Below are 20,439 nucleotides of genomic sequence, written 5' to 3'. Positions count from 1 at the left end.
GGAGGGGCTATCACAAGCAAACAATTGGTGTCAGAGCCACGGACTAAAACTAAATGCCAAGAAATGTATAACAGTATCCTTTGGAAAGTCATCCACCCCTGGTAACTGTCATATTGACAACACATCCCTTAGAGATGACCCAGTAGTCAGGCACTTAGGAACACGCACAGATAGTAATCTAGCCTTTGACATTCACGTGTCTACAGTAGTGAGGAAATCATTCTATGTTGCGCAAATTGTAAACAAAGGTATGGCATTTAAGTCCAAGGAAATCATTGTTCCACTATATTCGGCGTTCATCAGACCTATCATTGAGTATAATGCCCCCTTTGGTATGTACCTAATCAGGTATATCCAACAGTTGGGATGTCCACAGAGGTTCAGGGCTTAAGTAAAATCTCCTATGTAGACAGCCTCAAGGGGCCTATACCTGTATTATGCTTCCTGCAGGCTTTTGAGGGGAGATCTATGCCTGGCATACAGGGTATTGTGAGACCCTCTGGACCTCCTGCATATTCACAAAACAAACATCACCAAAATTACCCATTCTAAAGACTTAAACCTTGCCCGTGATATAAGTAGGACCTGCTGGAGAGATATGTATGTATCTCAGAGACTACCCCATCTATGGAAGAATGGAACAGGCTCCTCATCAGTGTGAAGCAGAGTTCCTCCCTAACTAAATTCAAGTGTAACTTAGACAGCTGGATGGGGAACAGGAAATTCATCCCTGGTTTGGCACCTATGCCTCGAGTGGACACAGGCAACCTGTAAATTGTTCGTCTCCCAAGCCCCTGCTTACACTCATCAAGGGTATCAGAACTTGTCAAAGATTTGGGATGCATGGCTATGCTTAAAAAAGTCCTTGTGGTCATTAGCCTAGTAAACACCTATGAGCCTATTTTATAGGTACCCTGAGATTCCATCAGTGCCATTGAAACCATGTTTCTAGCTTTAGAGAGCAAAGTGATGACCTGTTCATTTGTGATAATATGCAATGCAAAGGAATGGCAGAAAGTATTTCATGGGGAGTGACCGGAGGTGATGAAGGGGTGGGATTTCAGCCAAATGTATCTGCCAGCAGGTTTGCTATTTCTTCTGGCAAGAGTATAGGTAGTGCTATCTACAGTCAACTCAGCAGATTGAGTGTTTCCCTTAAAACTTTAGGCATAGCTAAAAATGCTTTATGGTTATCCTTTGCTTGGGAGGCTAGTTCCCAGATTTGCCTGTTGAGACCAGTGAGGGATTTTCGGTCTGTTGTACATCATCACACTTGCTTTTCGTCAAGAATTTCTTCTTTCTGTTGTATAATCTGTTTATGCCAGGAGTCCACCAGGGAGATTTGTTTTTCCAGCTAGACCTGGGTTTAGTTTGGTCTGGTATTGCTGTTTCTATGCAGTTGTTAAGTGGTTGTACAGGGCATGTGTATTTGCATAGGCTTGTGTGTTTTCGGGGTTAGTGGAGCTTCAAAATTACCTATGCTATCACTTAATAGAAGGTAATTTGCATTGGAAAAATTCTGTAGCATTTTAAGGTTTGATGGGGGGGGGGGGTTCTAACATTACACTTATTTCAAAGGAGACTGATTTACCAATGAGGACATTATGCTGGGGGGTGTGGTGCTGCCCCATGTTTGTGAATTCTATGTTAAGGATATTTGAGCCCCTAGTGGGATTGTAGACCAGCTGCTCCAGAGCATTTGCACTGAAAAAGTCCAGAAATCTGAGCCTGCATGTTAGTGGGTCGTGTGTGTTTCCCAGTGTATAGAGGTGTAGTTAAAAATCACCCATGAGCAGTGTGCTAGGGTGAATGGGAAGTTATTGTAGTAACTTCAGATATTTAGAGTGGTTTTCATAGTTCATGGTTTGGAACCTGTAGCTAACAATGATATGGTGGGGGATTTTGCCTGTAGTCAGCTGGACATTGAGTAGCTTAAGCGAGTCATCCTGATTGATCAATCTAGAGGTATGATTTCTGTAAGTGGAAACTTTTTCAGAGGGTGGTCTGAATGTGTGATAGGTATTGTAGTCTTGCACTGCCAGGGTGCTTTTTTTTTGCAGCTTTGAACCACATCTCTTTAGTGCATAGATGTCAGCATTCTCCAGGGTAAGGAGAGCTGCCAGGGAGTGCGGTTTCTTGTTAAGACCGCTAGCGATGAGCAGTACTAAGACCCCTAGCGATGAGCAGTACTAAGACCCCTAGCGATGAGTAGTACTACCCCAGCTTGGCATTAGAGGCATGCATTACATTGGCAGGTCTCTTAGTTTGGCACTGCCTAAAAAAGGCTTTATGGGGTTAGCTAATGCCTTGGCTAGTATTCTAAAGCCTTTATCCAGCCTGGTGTGTCTCATGATGGAGTCTCTATGACCAAGATGTTTGAATGTGTGGTGTTTTGCCTTGGGGGCTTGCTTTTCGATACACTCTGATTATTTTTATTTATTTATTTTTTTTAATGTGTAGTGGTTGGTGTTGACTTGATTTTGTGTGGACGTGGTTTCTAAGGGCAGAGTACGGGAGGCCTCCGAGGTTTGGGTAAGTTACTTGTGAGTCCCTCCACATATAAACCTTATTTAGTGAGGGAAATGATGCAAGTGTACTGACAGCCTGTTTATTTGATTTGTCAGTATGTGAGAGTCGTGTCTCAATTTTCATAGCGCAACTACATCTCTCACATACTTTGTTTGCTTCAGGATTAAGTGGTTGTCAGTATACATGAGACAATTGCTACAGCTGGCCACAGAGACAGCTGGAAAGTATGCATCCATGGTCCCAGGTTTTTTGCTACGGGTTTAACTAGGGAGAAGAGTGGGCAGATTTAACTGGACTGGGATTGTAATACTTGGCCGAAGAATGGGTGCTATACTCGGTGAGAACTGCAGTGATCCAACAAGGTGATGCTGCTCTGTGCGCAATTCATATGTTCCTAGAGCAGCAGGGGGACTGGGGAAGATTGCATAAATAGTTATTTTAAGGGAAATTTGAAAGCATTTGTGTTTGTACAGGGCACTGCTAATTGCTGTTACACGGACAGCAGCTTAGTGCAAACACTGGGCTTATATAGAATCAGAAAAATACAAGTTTTACAACAGCAAGGACTACAGACCAATCAGGAAAACGGAGAATAAGCTTTCAGGCAGCAGCCTTCAACTGAGATAGGTTTGCTGCGGCACACTTCTGCCACAAGAGTGCAGTCGGAAAACCCTCTTACTATAGAAATGCTGGTTTTAGGCCTCAAGCGCAGGGACACCAGACAGTCTAGATACTAGTCTGTTGTGCTGTTGAATTCCAGAGCGGCTGCTTTGACATTGGCTGTGCAGCAGAACATCTCTAAATTTAAATCCTTGCATTTTTCATCATCCCAGCAGAATAGAGATCGACAAGCTGCTGACAGTCCTGGATGTTTGGCACTGACCAGGGTGTCTGGCACTGATTCCTCTCCTGAGCACTTGGACAAGTAATTTCCAAACCCCCAGGAAAAGACTTGTAAGAGGAGTCACTTGCACTCCGAGCAGAGTCCTGTACCCCAGGTACTGATTTGGGTAAAGGGAAGGTGTACCCACTGTCTTCTGATGACCACAATTGTTGGGAGATCTTGGAATTATTGAGACATTAGGGATCTTGGCCAGTAGGCCCAACCTCCTTTGAGAAAGAGATTCTACAGGAGACCTTTTGTTCTACCCCACATACATTTTGGGTGATCCCTCCTGCAGACTGCGTGATTGACTTGATATTGGATATGGCACGGCAAGAACCCAGTGTGACAGAGTCCTTTACAGGACAGCTGGGTAAGATCCTGCAGTCTGTCAAGGATAGGCTTGATGCAGAGCTCCTGTTGCTGATGCCATTTTGGTGGCAACTGCCATTTAGAGAGAGCCCTTCAGTCCATCCCATCTAAAGGGATTCACAGGCCACAAATAATTTTTAGACATGCATTTGTGCATCAGGTACAGTCACCAATAAGACACTGAATTAATGACTCACGTGACTTGACAGAAAAAATGTTAGACGTTTTGAAAAAATTGTGTCATAGTTGTGAACATTACAAGCTGGCCATGAGGAGACATATCTGTCTGAGACTGTGTAGCTTTACTTCAAAGCATTCTGCACTAATGCCCCATGAAGTCAGTCCTAATTATTCAGACTGCAAGTGAAAGAAAAACTACCTAAGAGCAAGCAAAAAGGGGAGATGTTCTGTAGAGGTCAAGTTCTCCACTCCTCAATAGACATTTGCTAGGATCTAAAGTCTGCAAAAAATTTATAGTTTCAAAAAAACATCTACTTCCTGCCCCTTTAGCGCATTCTATTTATTTTGCAAAATAAGTTGAGATCCCCTGCACGAGTGTTTCCAATACTATTGAACTCATGAATCAGTAATAGGTTTATTGCGAGGCAGAGGTTACCTCTCAGTAGTATGCCTGGTACTGAGAAACAGGACAAGCCTTTGAGAAGGTCTAGCATAACTTTTATGATTTAGGCCCTTGATTCTTTTAGGGAGAAAGCATTTTAGTTACAACATTTGGGCAAGTGTTTGGACACACACGTACTGAAAGGGACATTCTACTCTGTGATTGACCCAAATGAGTACCGATTACAGTAAAACAACTACATCCCTGGACCTGGATGCAATACCTTTACAAATAAGACTTCCTTACAACAGTGGATACATGGTGATCCAAAGAGAGTTCATTTTTGGCATAAGTTTTCAGATCAGTAAATACAGTATCAGTTTTTAGGGATGTGTTGTCAATGTGGTAGTTACAAGGGGAGTCGTGCTTGCTCAAAGAGACAGTTGTCACTTATTGACATTTAGTTTATTCCATGGTTTTGACAAACTACTTGTTCGGGGCAGGTCACCTTGGAAGTTTACTGTGGCAGCTATCTTCAGACTTGGTCATCTGCTAACCCTTAAAATTAACTGTTGTGTCCAAGAAGACATTTCCTGAGGAGTGACCCAAAGACTGAACCTTTATTCCTTTGGCTTCTGAGAACATCTGTTAATGTCAGTACAGTCACTGTCTGCATTGATGTTATCACTAGTGGTGCCACTGATTGCCATTCTGGTAACTGCACCTTCTCTCATGTCATTGACTGCCGTTCTGGTAACTGTGCCTTCCCTGATGCCATTCTGGTAACTGCACCTTCCCTGGTGCCATTCTGGTAACTGCACCTTCCCTGGTGCCGTTGACTACCGTTCTGGTAACTGCACCTTCCCTGGTGCCGTTGACTGCCATTCTGGTAGCTGCGCCTTCGCTGGTGCCGTTAACTGCCGTTCTGGTAACTGCACTTTCCTTGGTGCCGTTGACTGCCATTCTGGTAACTGCACCTTCCCTGGTGCCATTGACTACTGTTCTGGTAAATTGCCTTCTCTGGTGCCATTGACTATCGTTCTGGTAACTGCTCCTTCCCTGGTGCCATTGACTGCCGTTCTGGTAACTGCGCCTTCCCTGGTGCCAGTTGCGAGATGTGTCAGCAGTGGATAACCCTGTCCATTTCTGTAGTAGTAGCAGTGCTGTGTACATATATAATGACAGCCTTGACATCTTCAATGGTGGCTGATACGGTGTAGTGATGCTGATAAGCACATCTGCATCACATTTGCACTTACGATGCTGGTGCCACCTGCCAGCTGGCTTCGGCTCTTGAGTAAATGCTTATGGATGGGTGTTGATAGGTAGGAGGGAAGAGGGTCTGCTAGTATATGTGTGATGACCCCCTCGAGATCACATGTGGGAGACTGATGAATGGATAGACAGGTGGGGGAGGACTCGTTCATTCTGGGAATTCTAAAGAATCACTAGAAATGAAAACTGGGAATGAGACTGGTGATGATTACAGAGGTTTCCAAATAAGAACAAGTAGGGAAGTTGGAGATGATGTCTCGTACGAAGCAGCATTAAAAAGAAAGTGAGCAACGGACAGGATGAAGAGGTAAACAGGGAGAGACTCACATGGCAGATAATGAGCTGATTGCAGAGGAACTTTGTATTGTCTTAGTGGCTGAGGCCTGGAGAAAATCTCTGTTAGAAGGTGGCAAAGTGTGAGTTCTGGTATGGGGAGTTAGGCAATAGAGTAATTCAAAATCAGAAAGTGCAATAAATAAATATATATATATATATATATATATATATATATATATATATATGTTATATATATATTCCACTTAGGCTTGAATGATGCCTAGAAAAGCAGTGATGCAGAAGTCATGGCAAGATTTTGAAGTTTTGTGATTCCATGATGTTAGATTTGGTAGTATCATCCTTTTTCTGTTTTCAGTATTGGAGTAGAAATAGGGCAAATAAAACAAATGAACGCATGATTAGTCGGTTTGTGGGGAAAAGTATCTGAAATGATCTTAATGAAGTAAGTGTAGTCCTGTCTGAAGTTATAACACTCTTTTATAAGCACATGTATATTGGAAAGCATGTTGAAGTCTGACATTGTGTTACCTTCTTTAATCTTTGACTGTGTTAATAAATGCAGTCTTTCCTAATATAAAAATTCCAAATATTGACATGAAAAATAGAAATTTTTATAACTGCTGGTTTGTTTTAAGTAAAGCTTTGCTCTGAGTCTTGGACTGAAGTTTTATGTTCTTATTCATTTTTGTAGTGCTCCAGCTAGTGTGACCACTTCCTGAATGTAGTTGACTGTTTGCTTTGATGAGTGCACTTCCCTGTCAGTGAAAATATTTATTTCTCAATAAATATTTTTTTTAAAGGTTTGATGTAAAATTAGATGATCTGGACACTGTACCTCTTGCTGGACCGCGGATGGGTAGCCCAAGGAAAAGACTTCAGTTTGCTTCAATAGAAAACAGTGAAGGTAAATTCCTTGGTTATAAGGATTGTTTGTGAAAATGGTCTGTTTTGATAGTACTTTTGGCACTGGGTTTGCAGCACACATTGCTGCGATTAAACTGCCAGATGATGGAATCGTGCGTAACATTTTGCTAAAATTCTGTAAATGGGGATGGTGGTAGAATACCCTTATGTTAATGACTCAGCATTAGTAAGTTTCATAAACCTGAGGGAATCCCTGATGTCAGATTTTTTCTTCTTGCCTGTTGTTTCTAGAGTGTTTTACTTATTCTGCACCATTTTTGTTTTGTTCACACTGATGCCTTTAAGCCCTTCCTTTGGCTTTATTTCAGTATTGCTTTTCAAGTCATCGACTTTTGCATTTATGACGATGAAGACTTTGTATGGATGCAGCAGGTAATTTCCAAAGAAGGATTCCCACAGACTCGTTCTGATATTGGACGGTCCACCACAGAGAGTGCATTTTGATTCCCACACACTCGTTCTGATATTGGACGGTCCACTACAGAGAGTGCATTTTGATTCCCACACACTCGTTCTGATATTGGACGGTCCACTACAGAGAGTGCATTTTGATTCCCCCACACTCGTTCTGATATTGGACGGTCCACCACAGAGAGTGCATTTTGAGATGTTCCCTTCTGGTACTTTCAAATTTCCAAAGAAAGGTTCCCACACACTCGTTCTGATATTGGACGGTCCACCACAGAGTGCGTTTTGATTCCCACAGACTCGTTCTGATATTGGACGGTCCACCACAGAGAGTGCGTTTTGAGATGTTCCCTTCCGGTACTTTCCAGCCTCCTGATTTCCTTCTCATTGCCTGCATTTTAAGTTGTCGCATGTGTTGAATTCTCACTTTCAGCAGACCATGTCTTGAATCTGTGTCTGCTGCTTCCACCGTTCAGATACTAATTCTAACATTCATTGCAGAGTTCCTGCATCAATATTTAGAAGTTAGTAGCCACAGGAGTGTTCACTCTCGGATCTTGAGCCAGGAGTCACACTAGTATTGCCTACACTGCCTGTGGGATGATCCCAATGAAAAGCACTGCCAAAAGTGTCACTGCTTCAGTCCAGCTACTGAAGACTAATGAGAGAAGCTTCCAGAGAAAATGGCTGAGTCACTTCTGTCCATCTAGGCTGGTGCCACAGCATCACGAAAAGGTGAAGGACAGGATCGGCAAACAGTGGGCGTACCCTCATATGGGTTAGTCCATCCATAAGATAGGCTTCATGTTCCACCAGCTTTCCCTTACCTTACCACAGGTATCCTTTGCTTTAACAAATGAGAGCTACATCTCCAGTGACCACCAGGAAGGGAGCATCCCATGGTTTCAATATAGTTGTGTCCAGAAGAGACTATCTGGAGCTTACTTGTGGCACACCTGTACCCCAGAAGTGGTCCCTTCATTTCTGACAGTATGCAGTGGTTGCATTCAAAATGAAAAACTTTTCTCTCCAGGCCACTCCATCAAGTTTTTAGAGGCCTAGTGTGAGGATGAGTACATCAGGATATTCCTTGTCATGGCTGAAAGGGTAAGCTTTTTATGCTGAGTATTTATTTAATATGACGGAACTTGTCCATGTTGGTGCAGGAGGGCACATTTAAAGGGCGTGAAGTGATTGACATCTCAAGAGCACTTGCAGGCCTCTGTCAGTCTTCTAGAATAGTCACTGTAACGGCACATCGTAGCGTTGGCGTTCTCGTTCCACCTGCCTTGATTCTTCTTCCCGTATTTTAACGAAACTGTGGTCTGTTTTACTTCCATGTGTGGACTAACGATGACTCACGTTGGAATATACTGACAGATGTATGCACATGGCTTTCTCTTATCTGCCAACTTGGTGCAAGCTTTATTTACTTCTCTCTGCTCCAGTAGTGAAACATTTCACACTTTCCTGAAGTAGTTTTTTTATTGTGCAGTAACTTCTGTTCTTCATATTAGCATCTGAATTTGCTTTTCCTTTCTAAAACTGTATATGTACTTGTTCTGAGTTTGACTTTGCCATGTTCTAAGTTCATTGAACCCCGGTTGCATCTCTCTGGTTTCTTTTGTCAGCACCATTGTATCTGAGGTCATCGGGCCCAGCTGCATTCCCTCCCTCAGTGTCTCAGCTGATGCCTTAGTCATCTTAGGCATCAACTCCGACTACTTTGGGGCCGACTGGACTTCAGGGCCGTGGCATCAAGGTCTGTGTTTTTGCTGGGTTCGTCCCTCCCGCTCAGAGCTTTAACATTCGATAGATCAGCTCCAGTCTCAACGTCAGACCGAAGTGTAGCTTCCCAGACCCAGGTGCATCTCTAGTGTCTTTGGGTACTGGTACCATCGGTTCCTGGAGACCAGCATTATTTTCTGTCTTTAACTCGTTACATTGGAGTGACACTTGTAGGTGCATCTGCAGTTAACTCCTACTGACCCCTCTAGTCATCAGATATTGCATGTTCATATTTGCATCAATAATTCCAAAACCATGCTATGTACAAGGTTTTAAAAGATTTAATCTTAAAGCTTACACAATGGCAAATTCAACTGTATTAATATTTGCTCTCTGTCTAGTACAGGTAAATAGACATTATCTGTTGTTTTTATGGTATTAATTAAATAGATAATTTTTACATTTTTCTAAATATCTCAACAACCAGCAACACAGACAGAACTCCATAGCCTCATCTGAAAGCTCTCACCAAGATGAATAAAATACTGCTGACATGTATAACTTGAGTGGTTGCTTAGATGTTGTAAGTTGTTTACAAAGTATTACAAATGTAATAGTTACTGTGACTTATAAAATTTGGTTTAAGACCTACAACCTAATGAATACTACTGTGACGTCCATTCCCTGGTCCAGCAGTCAAGGAGCCTCAATACTCACCACTAACACTAGAGAGGGTGTCTCGTATATGAGGAAAGGATAACAAATACACTCAGTAAAGTGCAAGTTCCCTTAAGAGCACCCAGAGATCACAGTCAGTCCGGGGCTGGTCGCTGTCTTGCTCTCCAGGTCCCCAATAAGACTCCCCACTGGCACAACTATGGGGTCCAGATCTCAGCCAGCTGGACAAGCTAAAATCTCCAGCACCCTCTCTGTCCAACCAGTGCTTCGTGTCCCTGCCCAAGTAGCTGACACACACACACACTTTGAGATAAGCATTTATACAATCACACAGACACCTCTGGGGAAGGCTGGCACAGGTTCTCCAGCTGTGCCCCTTTTACCCAGACTATATGGTAGTGCCACTGGCCACCACCCAGCTAATATTTATCATCTACTCAAAGGCCCTTAAAAGGATGTCCAATTATTACTGTGCAATATTATTATCCAATTGATAGTACAACCTAGGGCTAAAGCTATAGGAGTGGCTTTGTACAATTTTACCAAAGGCATACAAGTACTCTAAAGAGCTTAACTTATCTCTACACAAACCAACCACAGTTAAAAGGTTTTAAAATATTTAATAATAAATAATAAAACACAATACAATACAATACTTTTCTACTACACAGTGTTAGTCAAATGTTCAGAGATCACACAGAAATACTTAAAATAATTCAGTAGTATAGTTCTGACATCACAGAAAAACACTTAGTCTAATTTTTCTAGTTCCTAGCTGTTTCTAAAAGAAAATACAAGTCTAAGATAGCTTACATATGAGCAAGACAGTGCTGTCATTTGGATGATCAAGACAAAAATGCTTAATGCCTTCTGATTTTCTCTGTTTAAATTGCTATTGCAGTCCTTGTTCCCATTACATCATTTCTTTTACACTTTCCTAGTGTTCTCAGACTAACAGGTACTACATAATTGTTATCTTGCACCTGCAGGAAACTGCATCAATAAAAGACATTCCACATGTAAACTCTAGTAATTATTCCTTAAGTTAAAACAATAGGCAGGATGCTTTACTCCAGACTCATCGACTCCACATTCTAACTTCAAAGAGACAGGCATGAAATAATTTCAGCTTCAAAGGACAGATAAGAAATGCTTGATGTTTTAAGTTCAACATTTCACAGAATATTCTTTCATTTAAGAAAACAAGGCTGCAGTTTAACATTCATATTACAAATGACAGAATTATCAATAAAATTCTATCTGGCTAGGCTGGCAGCCTTCACAACTACCACTATAAATATATTTTGTGATGAAGAGTTTGCCATTTATACTTCTTAATGGCTCCAGAAATATGAATGCTTATTTGAAATGTCAGGAAATAATTTGAGTCTTTCAAAAAGGCTTAGGCTCCTCCCATTGGAAGTTATAGTGCAAACTTTCTGAGCTCCATTTCATCCCGTTTTTCATCTGGACCTGTGACCAGTCATTAGTCTGTACCTGGACAGCCTATGCCAGTTGGTCTTCAGTCTGCTGCCATGGCAAAGCTTCCAGCCTCATCTCCCTCTCCAGTGGCATCTCTCTGGAGGTCACAGGTAAAATGCGGTGTAAGAGGAAGCATTTTGACCCCCAGGGGAGTCTCTCTCATGGAGAGTACTGTCCTCAAGGAAGGAGTTTGGACCCCTATGTCTCCACAGGACGATGCCTCTTTTGGAAGTCTCATGGAGCTTCTTCACCAGTGCATGACCTGGACCACCAAAGCCCGCTCTCCAGAGGAGTCAGTATTTTTGGAGGCCTTCAGCATGGATCCATCCACACCTTGGGTGGTTCCCCTTCCAGACATGCTGATAGACCTAGTGTCTCAGAGGACATGGAAGGAACCTACTATAGTGGAGCTTACTCACAAGAAGCCTGATAAAATTTATGCTCCTCCCAAGGACAGACCACTTTGGAGTACCAGCCCAGCTGTGGATGCATTTGTGGTGGGAGACCAAATTCTGGGTGGCCATGGTGCACCCCATTCTGCCTCTGCTGAGGAAGGACGATTGGATGTGTTGTAAAGACCTCAAAGACGTTTAATGTCATACGAGATAGAGAGGTGCTCCAGAAGGTTTCTGCACTTTTGGTTGGGAGAAAATCAGGGCAGTGCCATTCAGTCTTAACTGCCACTCCCTGGGTGTTAACCATATGCAAGGCAGTGGTCGCAGCCTGCATCTGTCTGCTGGATTTCCAGGTCTTCCATTTCCTGCCCCCAACAAGACGATCACTTGTCACTGCAAAGGACACCTTACTCCAGTTACATGACCACTTAGGCATTACAGTCAGTTAAGTCTACAACCTTTTCAGACATTAGAGACCATAGATTACCACTTGGTATTGCTGTTTCTTGCACTTTTGAAGTCTCCAGCTTATGCAGTTTTGAAACTCCTAGGCCACTTGACAGTGTCTGTAGAGTTGATCCCTCTAGCCAGGTATAATATGAAGGCTCTGCAGAGGACCCTGGTGGTATAGTGGTCATTCTTGACTTATCTAATGGACTTTCCAGAAAATTTGACAAAAGTATGTTGCGATCAATTTCAGTAACGGTTGTGGTCTCTCTTACTGACCAATTGGAGACCATTGTCCTTCCCCTTCCTTCAGCCACAGTCACCCTAGATGCTTCCCTTCTTGGGGGGTGGCCATTTTGAAGGGAGGATGGTTCAGGGGTCCTGGTCGTCTGTGGTGACCAACATCTACATCAGTGTTCTGGAGACAAGGGCTGTCCTTCTTGAGTTGCAGGCCTTTCAGGACACCCTTCCCAGTGGTGTGATTTCTATACAGACAGACAATGTATTAGTTGCCCGGTATCTCAACAGTCGGGGGTAACACAGTCTTATCCTCTTTGTCAATAGCAGGTCTGCAGACTGCTCTATTTTTTTCCAAGGCTCTATAAGTAGCTAGTGACTTCACTGAATTTCTGTGGTAATGTTTGTGTTTAAACTGAACTTGTACCTAGAGAAAGTGTATAATCAGAGCTCCTACTTGCTGCATGTGTTTTTAATGTTTAAATTGTACACACACAATGAAGAAGTGCTTTTATGACTTGAATAACTTGGGCTAGCTATACCTGAAGTGCTTTTACTGGCAATCTACCAGTTGTACAATTGTGAACAATTGATTTAGTTTTTCTGGTATATCTTTAAAATCTGGCAATTGTTTATTTACTGCATTTCTCTCTTGCTTAGGTTTCTTAGCTATAAATCTTAGTTCATTCTGAAGTGTGTACTTTACCCCTCCACCCTCAAATCTTTCTGAATGTATTATTATAAAATAACTGCCTGTTGTTGCCTTCATGCTTACCCTAGAATCTCTGCTTTTCTCTTTTCCTAGTTGAACTCTACAGTTCCCTACAACACAGAGTCTACAGGACTGCAATTGGTCATCATAACAAATCAGTTTCTCTCAGCATTTAAGCAGAGTAGGCTGCACACAAAAAGCATTTGTTAAGCTTTCACTTACAGTGCTGTGTAATTAAGAAGGTCACCATTTTGGTCAGCCATAGGGCTCTTTTTTTCTACTTGAGTGTTGCCTCCTTCCCTTGTAACTTAAGTAAACTGACTCTTACATTAAGAACTATAACACTTAACTTATAGCTTTAGGACACCTTAGGAAACCTTGTAAACTGCAGTAGCCCTGCTACATTTGCCCACGTTATGCTCGGGCTCTCTTCGCTCTCCCCGCCCCCAATTCCCTCCCGCCCCCAGTACCTCTAAATTTATAGTACTGTAGCCACTCCCCCACTTTCTAGATCCTATCTGCTTTCATCTGGGATAATTCCTCCCACCCCCATTCCTCTACCTACATTTTAATAGCACCTATTAGCTTTCATCTGGCATTCTCCCATCCCCTTTCCAATACCTTTACCTCACCACTCTGTCTTCTGGGGTTGCATCACCAGGTAAAACAATTTCTTAACTCACTAGCTGAATCACATATAATGATATACTCCTCTTTAATACCCCTCTTGTTCGCACCATACCTCCTTACCTGTATGAAAAACAGTTTCTCATGGGATTTCAGGTCCCGAAAGGCCATACTATCACCCCAGCTATAAATCCTCCCACCGTCAACTATATTTACAGTACCAGGTCCTATCCAACATCTTGTTCAGTCTATCAACATCTCAACCCCAGGCACATTAGCTCTAGATCCAAACACTACCACAAACTAATAAACAAATTCCTGAAGTTCATCACCAAGTATCGACTCAACCTAATACTTGGTGGTGATATTCACCCCATCCCTGGCCCACTCACTTCAGATGCACATACCCCCTCTACTTGCAAAGTAAGCTACAAACTTAAAGTTAATAGGCCAACTAACTCTCTCCTAGCCTGTCATCTCAATATTAGAAGCATTAATAACAAGGTACATGAATTGCATGTACTTCTGGATGTCCACTCCCCTGAGATTCTCTGTTTATCTGAAACCTAGTTAAAACCTAATACTATAGACAATGAAGTGTTACCACCTGGGTACAACATACACAGGCTGGATCATGTTTCGAGGAAGGGGGTTGGGGGTAGTTGTACTCTGTAAATCTGAGTTGAATGTCCACATAGATGTAATACAACCACGTCAGATTAATAACTCGGAGATTCTTTCCACCAAATTGCAACTTAATAAAAATAAATGCATTATAATGTCATCTGTATGTACATTCCCCAAGGTAACAATATATCTACACTTGAAGATATCCTGCACTGGCTATCATGTCACTTCCCCCAAGAAACCCTACTACTTGGAGACTTTAACATAGACTGGGGCACCTGTTCCTCAGAATCCCCAACCACCCATATTAACCTGCATGCATTTACACAAATCATATCCACCCCTACCAGGATAAGTAAACCCAACCAAAAAGAAAGCATACTTGACTGGGTACTCATAAATAGTCACCCCCAACTGTACACCTCTGGTACCCTCCCTGTTGGCCTAAGCAATCACCTTCTTACATATGTAATTAAGCACAAAGCCATTAATTCCCAACAACCTTTACTCAGAAAGGTTAGAAACAATATATACTTTGACCCTGCCAAATTCCAACCAGAACTAAACTCATGTAATTGGTCTATTCTAAAACACCTCCCCTTAGAGGAAGCAGTAGCATACTTTAACAACAGATTCCTTGAGATCCTTGATTTGCATGCACCTGTTCATTCAAAGAGAACAAAGGCAAAAACTGCTCTGTGGCTTTCTAAAGAGTTTAAACTCAAAATTATCCTTAGAAACAAAGCATGGGCTTTATGGCGTTCTTCTAAAGACCCCCAAGATCACAATGAATACAGGCAATCCAGGAACAAAACTAAAATTCCATTTTACAAGACAAAAAACAATACTACTGTAATTTACAAACAATAAATCAAAATAACCCTCAGAAGTTTTGGGCAGGTTTAAATAATTTACTACATCCTGGACAAACTTCAACCCCAATCCCTGCTGCTACTATTGATAAAACCCCTGAAGATGTTTCTGACAGTTTTAACCAATTCTTTACTGAGACAATTCAAGCCCTAGCTAGCCAACTACCTCCTAGCTCCCCTGGTCCTGAAAGTAGCATCCCTAGAAACCTACTCGCGTTCAGCTTCCAACCAGTCACCACTTCTCTTATCTGTACCTTGATCAAAAAATTAAAACCCACTACACTTTCTGCTGATCAACTCCCTGCCGAGTACCTACAAAAATCAGCTGATGCTATTGCTTACCCCATCTGAATACTAATCAGTCGAACCATAGTAGAAGCTAAAATTCCCACCATCTGGAAAATATCCTAAGTAATCCCAATTCACAAAGGAGGCAGCTCTACTGAATTCTCCAATTATAGGCCAATAGCTATACTCTCTCCACTTGCAAAGATTATGGAAAAATGTATTCATAGACAACTCATGCACCACCTAATCCAGAATCACATTATGGCAGACACTCAGCATGGCTTCCGTCCTTCTCACAGCGCTACTTCAGCCCTCCTAGCCTTTACCAACACCATAAACCATAATCGCAACAATAGTTATATATCCTCAGCCCTCTTCCTGGCTCTTTCCAAGGCATTCAATATGGTTGATCACCAACTTTTAATCCACAACCTGCAAACATTCTGTCTAGATACTAAAGCCCTTCAATGGTTTTAGTCCTACCTGAATGGTTGACAGCAGGCTGTCCTCTGGCAGAACAAACTCTCTAACCTTCTACCTAACACCCTTGGAGTACCACAAGGCTCTATACTAGGGCCCTTGCTGTTCTCCATCTTCATTAATGACCTTTATACTGTCATCTCAAAAGTCAGCTGTATCCAATATGCTGATAACTCTGCTCTGATTTGTTCGGCCACATCTCCAGTACAGTTATGGTCAGCTACCCAGACCACCTTTAATACAATAGAAAACTGGCTTTCTGAACGTCGTCTGATCCCAAATCCCAAAAAACTAAAATGCTGTTATTTTCACCAACGCATAGGTGTACCGCTTTCACCTTTACTATAAATTCAAATGATGGCACAGTAATATCTCCTGACCCCTCTACAAAACTATTAGATGTCATCATAAATAATAATCTAAAATTCGACCTACATGTTAACCGAACTATCAAAACCATCAATAAAAAACTAGGGTCACTTTACAGAATAAAAGCCTTCCTAATCCCTGCAGCTAAAATTGCCATAGCTCGCTCTCACCTTCTTTCAACCCTTCTGTATGCATCCCCTCTACTCTCAAATTTAAACAAGACTGTCCTTAAACTCTCAATTTGCTACAACCACATTGCCAGGTTTGCCACTGGGCTGCCTTTTAGGACACATCATTGCATCAATCTAAATCATCTTGGGTGGCTTGAACTACCCAGCCTAATCCAGGAAAACCAACTGATTATGGCCTATAAAATCCTCTATAATCCGGGCAGTACTCCTGCACTTAAAAAAATATTATCACCCCCTATAACAATCCTAGACCGCTTCGATCCTCTAACAAACTACTAATTCAGACTAGCAAAATTAATAACACAGCCGGTAACTCTCTCTTTGCAAACTCTGTACATAGATCCTGGAACTCTCTTCCAGCTGATATTACCTTACTTTCCACCTTAGGTCAATCAACATTTGTCACTTAACTGGCTATGTCACTGTATCAAGCCTGGCTAACTCTCTCTAGAATGTGTAAAAATCTGTTAACCATCTTACTGTGTAATGTAATTTAATCCTGATTTACGCTCGGGATTAACTCTAACCTGTGGAACTTGTTTACCTTGTTTACTTTTGTAATCTCTGTAAATAGTCTGTTTGTAATATGTAATGCTGGTATTATGTAATGCTGTATCTGTTTACCCTTGGAGCTTTTCTCCCGGGTCTCCGCTGAAAATGGACATGCATCCAGTCGGATTATCCTGGTCAACAAATGTAAAATCAATAAAAAATAAAGTAAATAAAATAGGTCATGAAGATTTGTCAATGGGCGATTATATCGCAGCAGTCTCTGGTTTCAGCACAGATCCCTGGGAAGTTTAACATTCTGTCCATAAACCTCATGAGTGGTCTGTAAATTGGAGAATAGTGATTCAGATTTCCTGATGTTGGGGCACTCTGTGTTGCAACCTCTTTGCCTCTTTCTCCAAGTCCAAGTGCAGCAGCTATTATGTCTATGTCTTGACCCTTCCATGGGGCAGTCACCCACAGATGCTCTGTTATTTGCTTCTTGTATGCTTATCCCCCCCCCCTCAGTTCCTCTGATTGTGAAATTTCTGCAGAAGGCAGCCCACTGCAGTGCGACTGTGATCCTTATTGCACCTTTTTGGCGTTGTCAGGTGTGATTCCCTTTCCTGTGGCCTCTTCTGCAGTACTCCCCTTGGAATACAGATCCCATTCCAGATCTTCTATCTCATCCACAGGGTCTGGATCCGCCCAGTCTATGGTTTGTCAAGTTAATCATGTGGTTTCTCCAGTTCGTTTGGCCAGGAATACCAAGCGTTCTGCTAGCATAATACATACCTTGTCTTCATTTCAGAAGCATACAATTAGGTGCAGTCCAGTAACTGGAGCTCTCTGGGCAGATTCTCGAGGGCTCAGTCCCATTTCTTCACCTTTAGAGTCTCCTCTAGATTTTCTTGCTGAGTTGCTTCAGGCTGTAGTTTTTCTACAATTAAGGTGCAGTTGGGAGTTCTAACTTTCATGTTGGAAGGGATAATATTCCTCTGGCTGCTCTCTGGATTTTCAAGGCTTTCCTCAAAGGTACCTGTTTGTTGAGTCCCCCAGTTCGGGATCCGGTCCCACCCTGGAGTTTACCTGTTGTGTTGCAAGTCATTGTAGGCCTTTGTTTCGACCTTTCAGCTACTTCAGACTTGAAGTTGTTGCTTTGGAAGACCTTATTTTTAGTGGCTGTTACTTCCGTGAGGAGGATTTCAGAGTTACAAGCTTTTAATTCCTCTCTGCCTTATTTGGTTTTTCACAAAGACAGGGTTTCTCTCCGTATGAATCCCTCTTTTATTTTTTGCCCAGAGTGGTTGTAGAGAATAATAACTCCAGTCACCTTCCTGTGTTTGTTGCCATTGTTTCCAACAAGGACGAATGCTTTCTGCATTGTTTCGATGTGCGTAGGCAGTTGAGATTTTATTTGTACCAGACCAAGGTCTTAAGAAAATTTAGTCAGTTGTTTGTTTCCTTTCTGAGATATAGGCAGGGCAGACCTGTATCAAAAGTGATTGTATCAAAGTGGCTCAGACTGAATCTCTTTCGCATATACCTTGAGAGTCAAACCTTGCCAGGCAGACCTAAGCATCATTCTACCAGAGCTGTGGCTGCTTATGTGGCTTTTTTTTCCAAGAGTATCCTTGGATGAAGTTTGTGCAGTGGCTAATTGGATGGGCCACCATACCTTTGTTTCTCATTACATGCTGAATATTCATTCAAGATCTAAGGCTTCCTTTGGCTGTACTGTGCTGTGGAATATCCTTCCTTAGTTCCTCCCTAGGATTTGTACATGGCTGGGGACTATCTCCAAAAGTTGAAGCATGACAGAGAAGACATCCGGTATGAAAGTTATGTACTTTCCATAATGATACATCTGTGTTGTCTGTCTCCATTTGGTCCAACCCCCCCCCACTCCCTCCTTTATTATTTTTGGCAAACTTCCTTATCTGAGATGACCAGTCAGTGGAGGTCATCTTCTTTTTGCTCTTGGAGTCCCTTATTCTCCTTTTCTGTGGAGCTTTGTACCTTAGAACTTGATTTAGATGGGGGAGGGGCTCAATCTGAGGAGTTGGTCAAGGAGCGGATGAGTGTGGATAAGTGAGACAGAGCCTGGTGAGTTGAAGTATTTGACTGGTGTCAGATCCAAGTCTGAACCGATAACACACAGGTTGAACCAGACAGAGACAGACAACATGGATCCGTCATTACAGTAAGTACATAACCTTCGTTTTTTCCCTGTAAAAGCAAGTAAATAGTGTTGTTCTAGAGACATAGTTTAAAGCGGTGGAGAGCAGTCTGGCTGTGCTGGGCTATAATGCCTTCCACATGGTTAGACGAGCTACTGTCCAGGAGGGGAAAAAAGGTGGAGGTGTCTCAATGTTCATCCAGAAGAGACTTGCATCAGGGCTGGTAAAGCAGCACAATACACTAGAGCTTCATCAAATGACCATCAAAGGGGTCTCATACCATATATTAGCTAGCTATAGAACTCCCTGTGTGACCCAAGAAAACCACACCACCTGTCTTCTTGAACTGGAATCACTCAGTATTAAACCCAATGCTATTCTCTTAGGTGATCTAAACTATCTCAACTGTTGACTGGGAAACCTACACCAATGCTGTTGCACAAGCGCAGAGATTCCTGGACTTTCAATACAAATGCACTGCCACAGTTAGTGTACATGCTGAGGGGTGACATCTTGGATCTTGTCGCTGTTAATATATGTGCATTTTACACCATCCCTTGCATATATCTTCATCATTGATTAGATGTCACCATAAAATCATCTAATTCACAATAACATGGAAAACCAGACAACCCTTCTACCCAAGGTGCCTTTAGAAATTTTTCTAAGCCAAACTACCTACTCCTAACCGATAATTTCAGAAGCACAATCCAGATGTTACCTACACTGAAGCTAAAGAAATAGCAAACCTACTGGCCAGTAAATTCAGCTCCATCTTTACCTCTCTCTTCTCTCCATCTATCTCACAAGATATACCCCAAACCAGTTACCTCTAGCCATCACACTGGCTGATAAATTTAGCTCCGACTTTACCCACTTCTCCCCTCCATCTGTCCTTCAACATATACATGAAACTGGCTCACCTCCAGCTGTCATACAAGACAAGTCCTGAAAGCACTATCAAAAGCTAAAATACAGCAGTGATGGGCCCTGGCAATACTCCCAGATACATCTTAAATAGCATGATGCACAGTTTAGCCAACCCCTAATAACAATGTTCAGTCTCAGCCACACCCCTAACAACACTGTTCAATCTCAGCCACACCCCTAACAACACTGTTCAGTCTCAGCCACACCCCTAACACTGTTCAGTCTCAGCCACACCCCTAACAACACTGTTCAATCTCAGCCACACCCCTAACAACACTGTTCAGTCTCAGATTCCATACAGGTCTTGTACCAAGCAAATGGAGAACAGCTGCAGTCTTTCCCTTGCATATAGGAGAGAATCTTCCACAGACCCATAAGTCTGACCGGACTCTCGTGGTTAAGCCATTGAAAGACTTAACATGTAACTAATCAGTAAGGGGGCAGGGAACCTCCAAAC

General features: G+C 42.3%; 1 protein-coding gene across 4 annotated transcripts in view; it reads left to right on the top strand.

The window, feature by feature from the left end:
* MPHOSPH9 (M-phase phosphoprotein 9) overlaps window positions 1-20,439 on the top strand; it is a 2,191,511-nt gene that overhangs the window by 2,013,148 nt on the left and 157,924 nt on the right. For all 4 annotated transcript variants that reach the window (XM_044068924.1, XM_044068922.1, XM_044068923.1 and 1 more), the window contains one exon: window positions 6,719-6,822. In XM_044068924.1, the coding sequence (XP_043924859.1) occupies window positions 6,719-6,822 (104 nt within the window). The remainder of the gene's footprint in view (window positions 1-6,718; window positions 6,823-20,439) is intronic.

This window comes from Protopterus annectens, chromosome 4.part0 (assembly GCF_019279795.1).
Source record: "Protopterus annectens isolate FY-2018-M chromosome 4.part0, PAN1.0, whole genome shotgun sequence".
Classification (NCBI taxonomy): domain Eukaryota; kingdom Metazoa; phylum Chordata; order Ceratodontiformes; family Protopteridae; genus Protopterus; species Protopterus annectens.
Note: the sequence above shows the minus strand (reverse complement) of the source record. Positions and strands in the feature narration are given on the sequence as shown.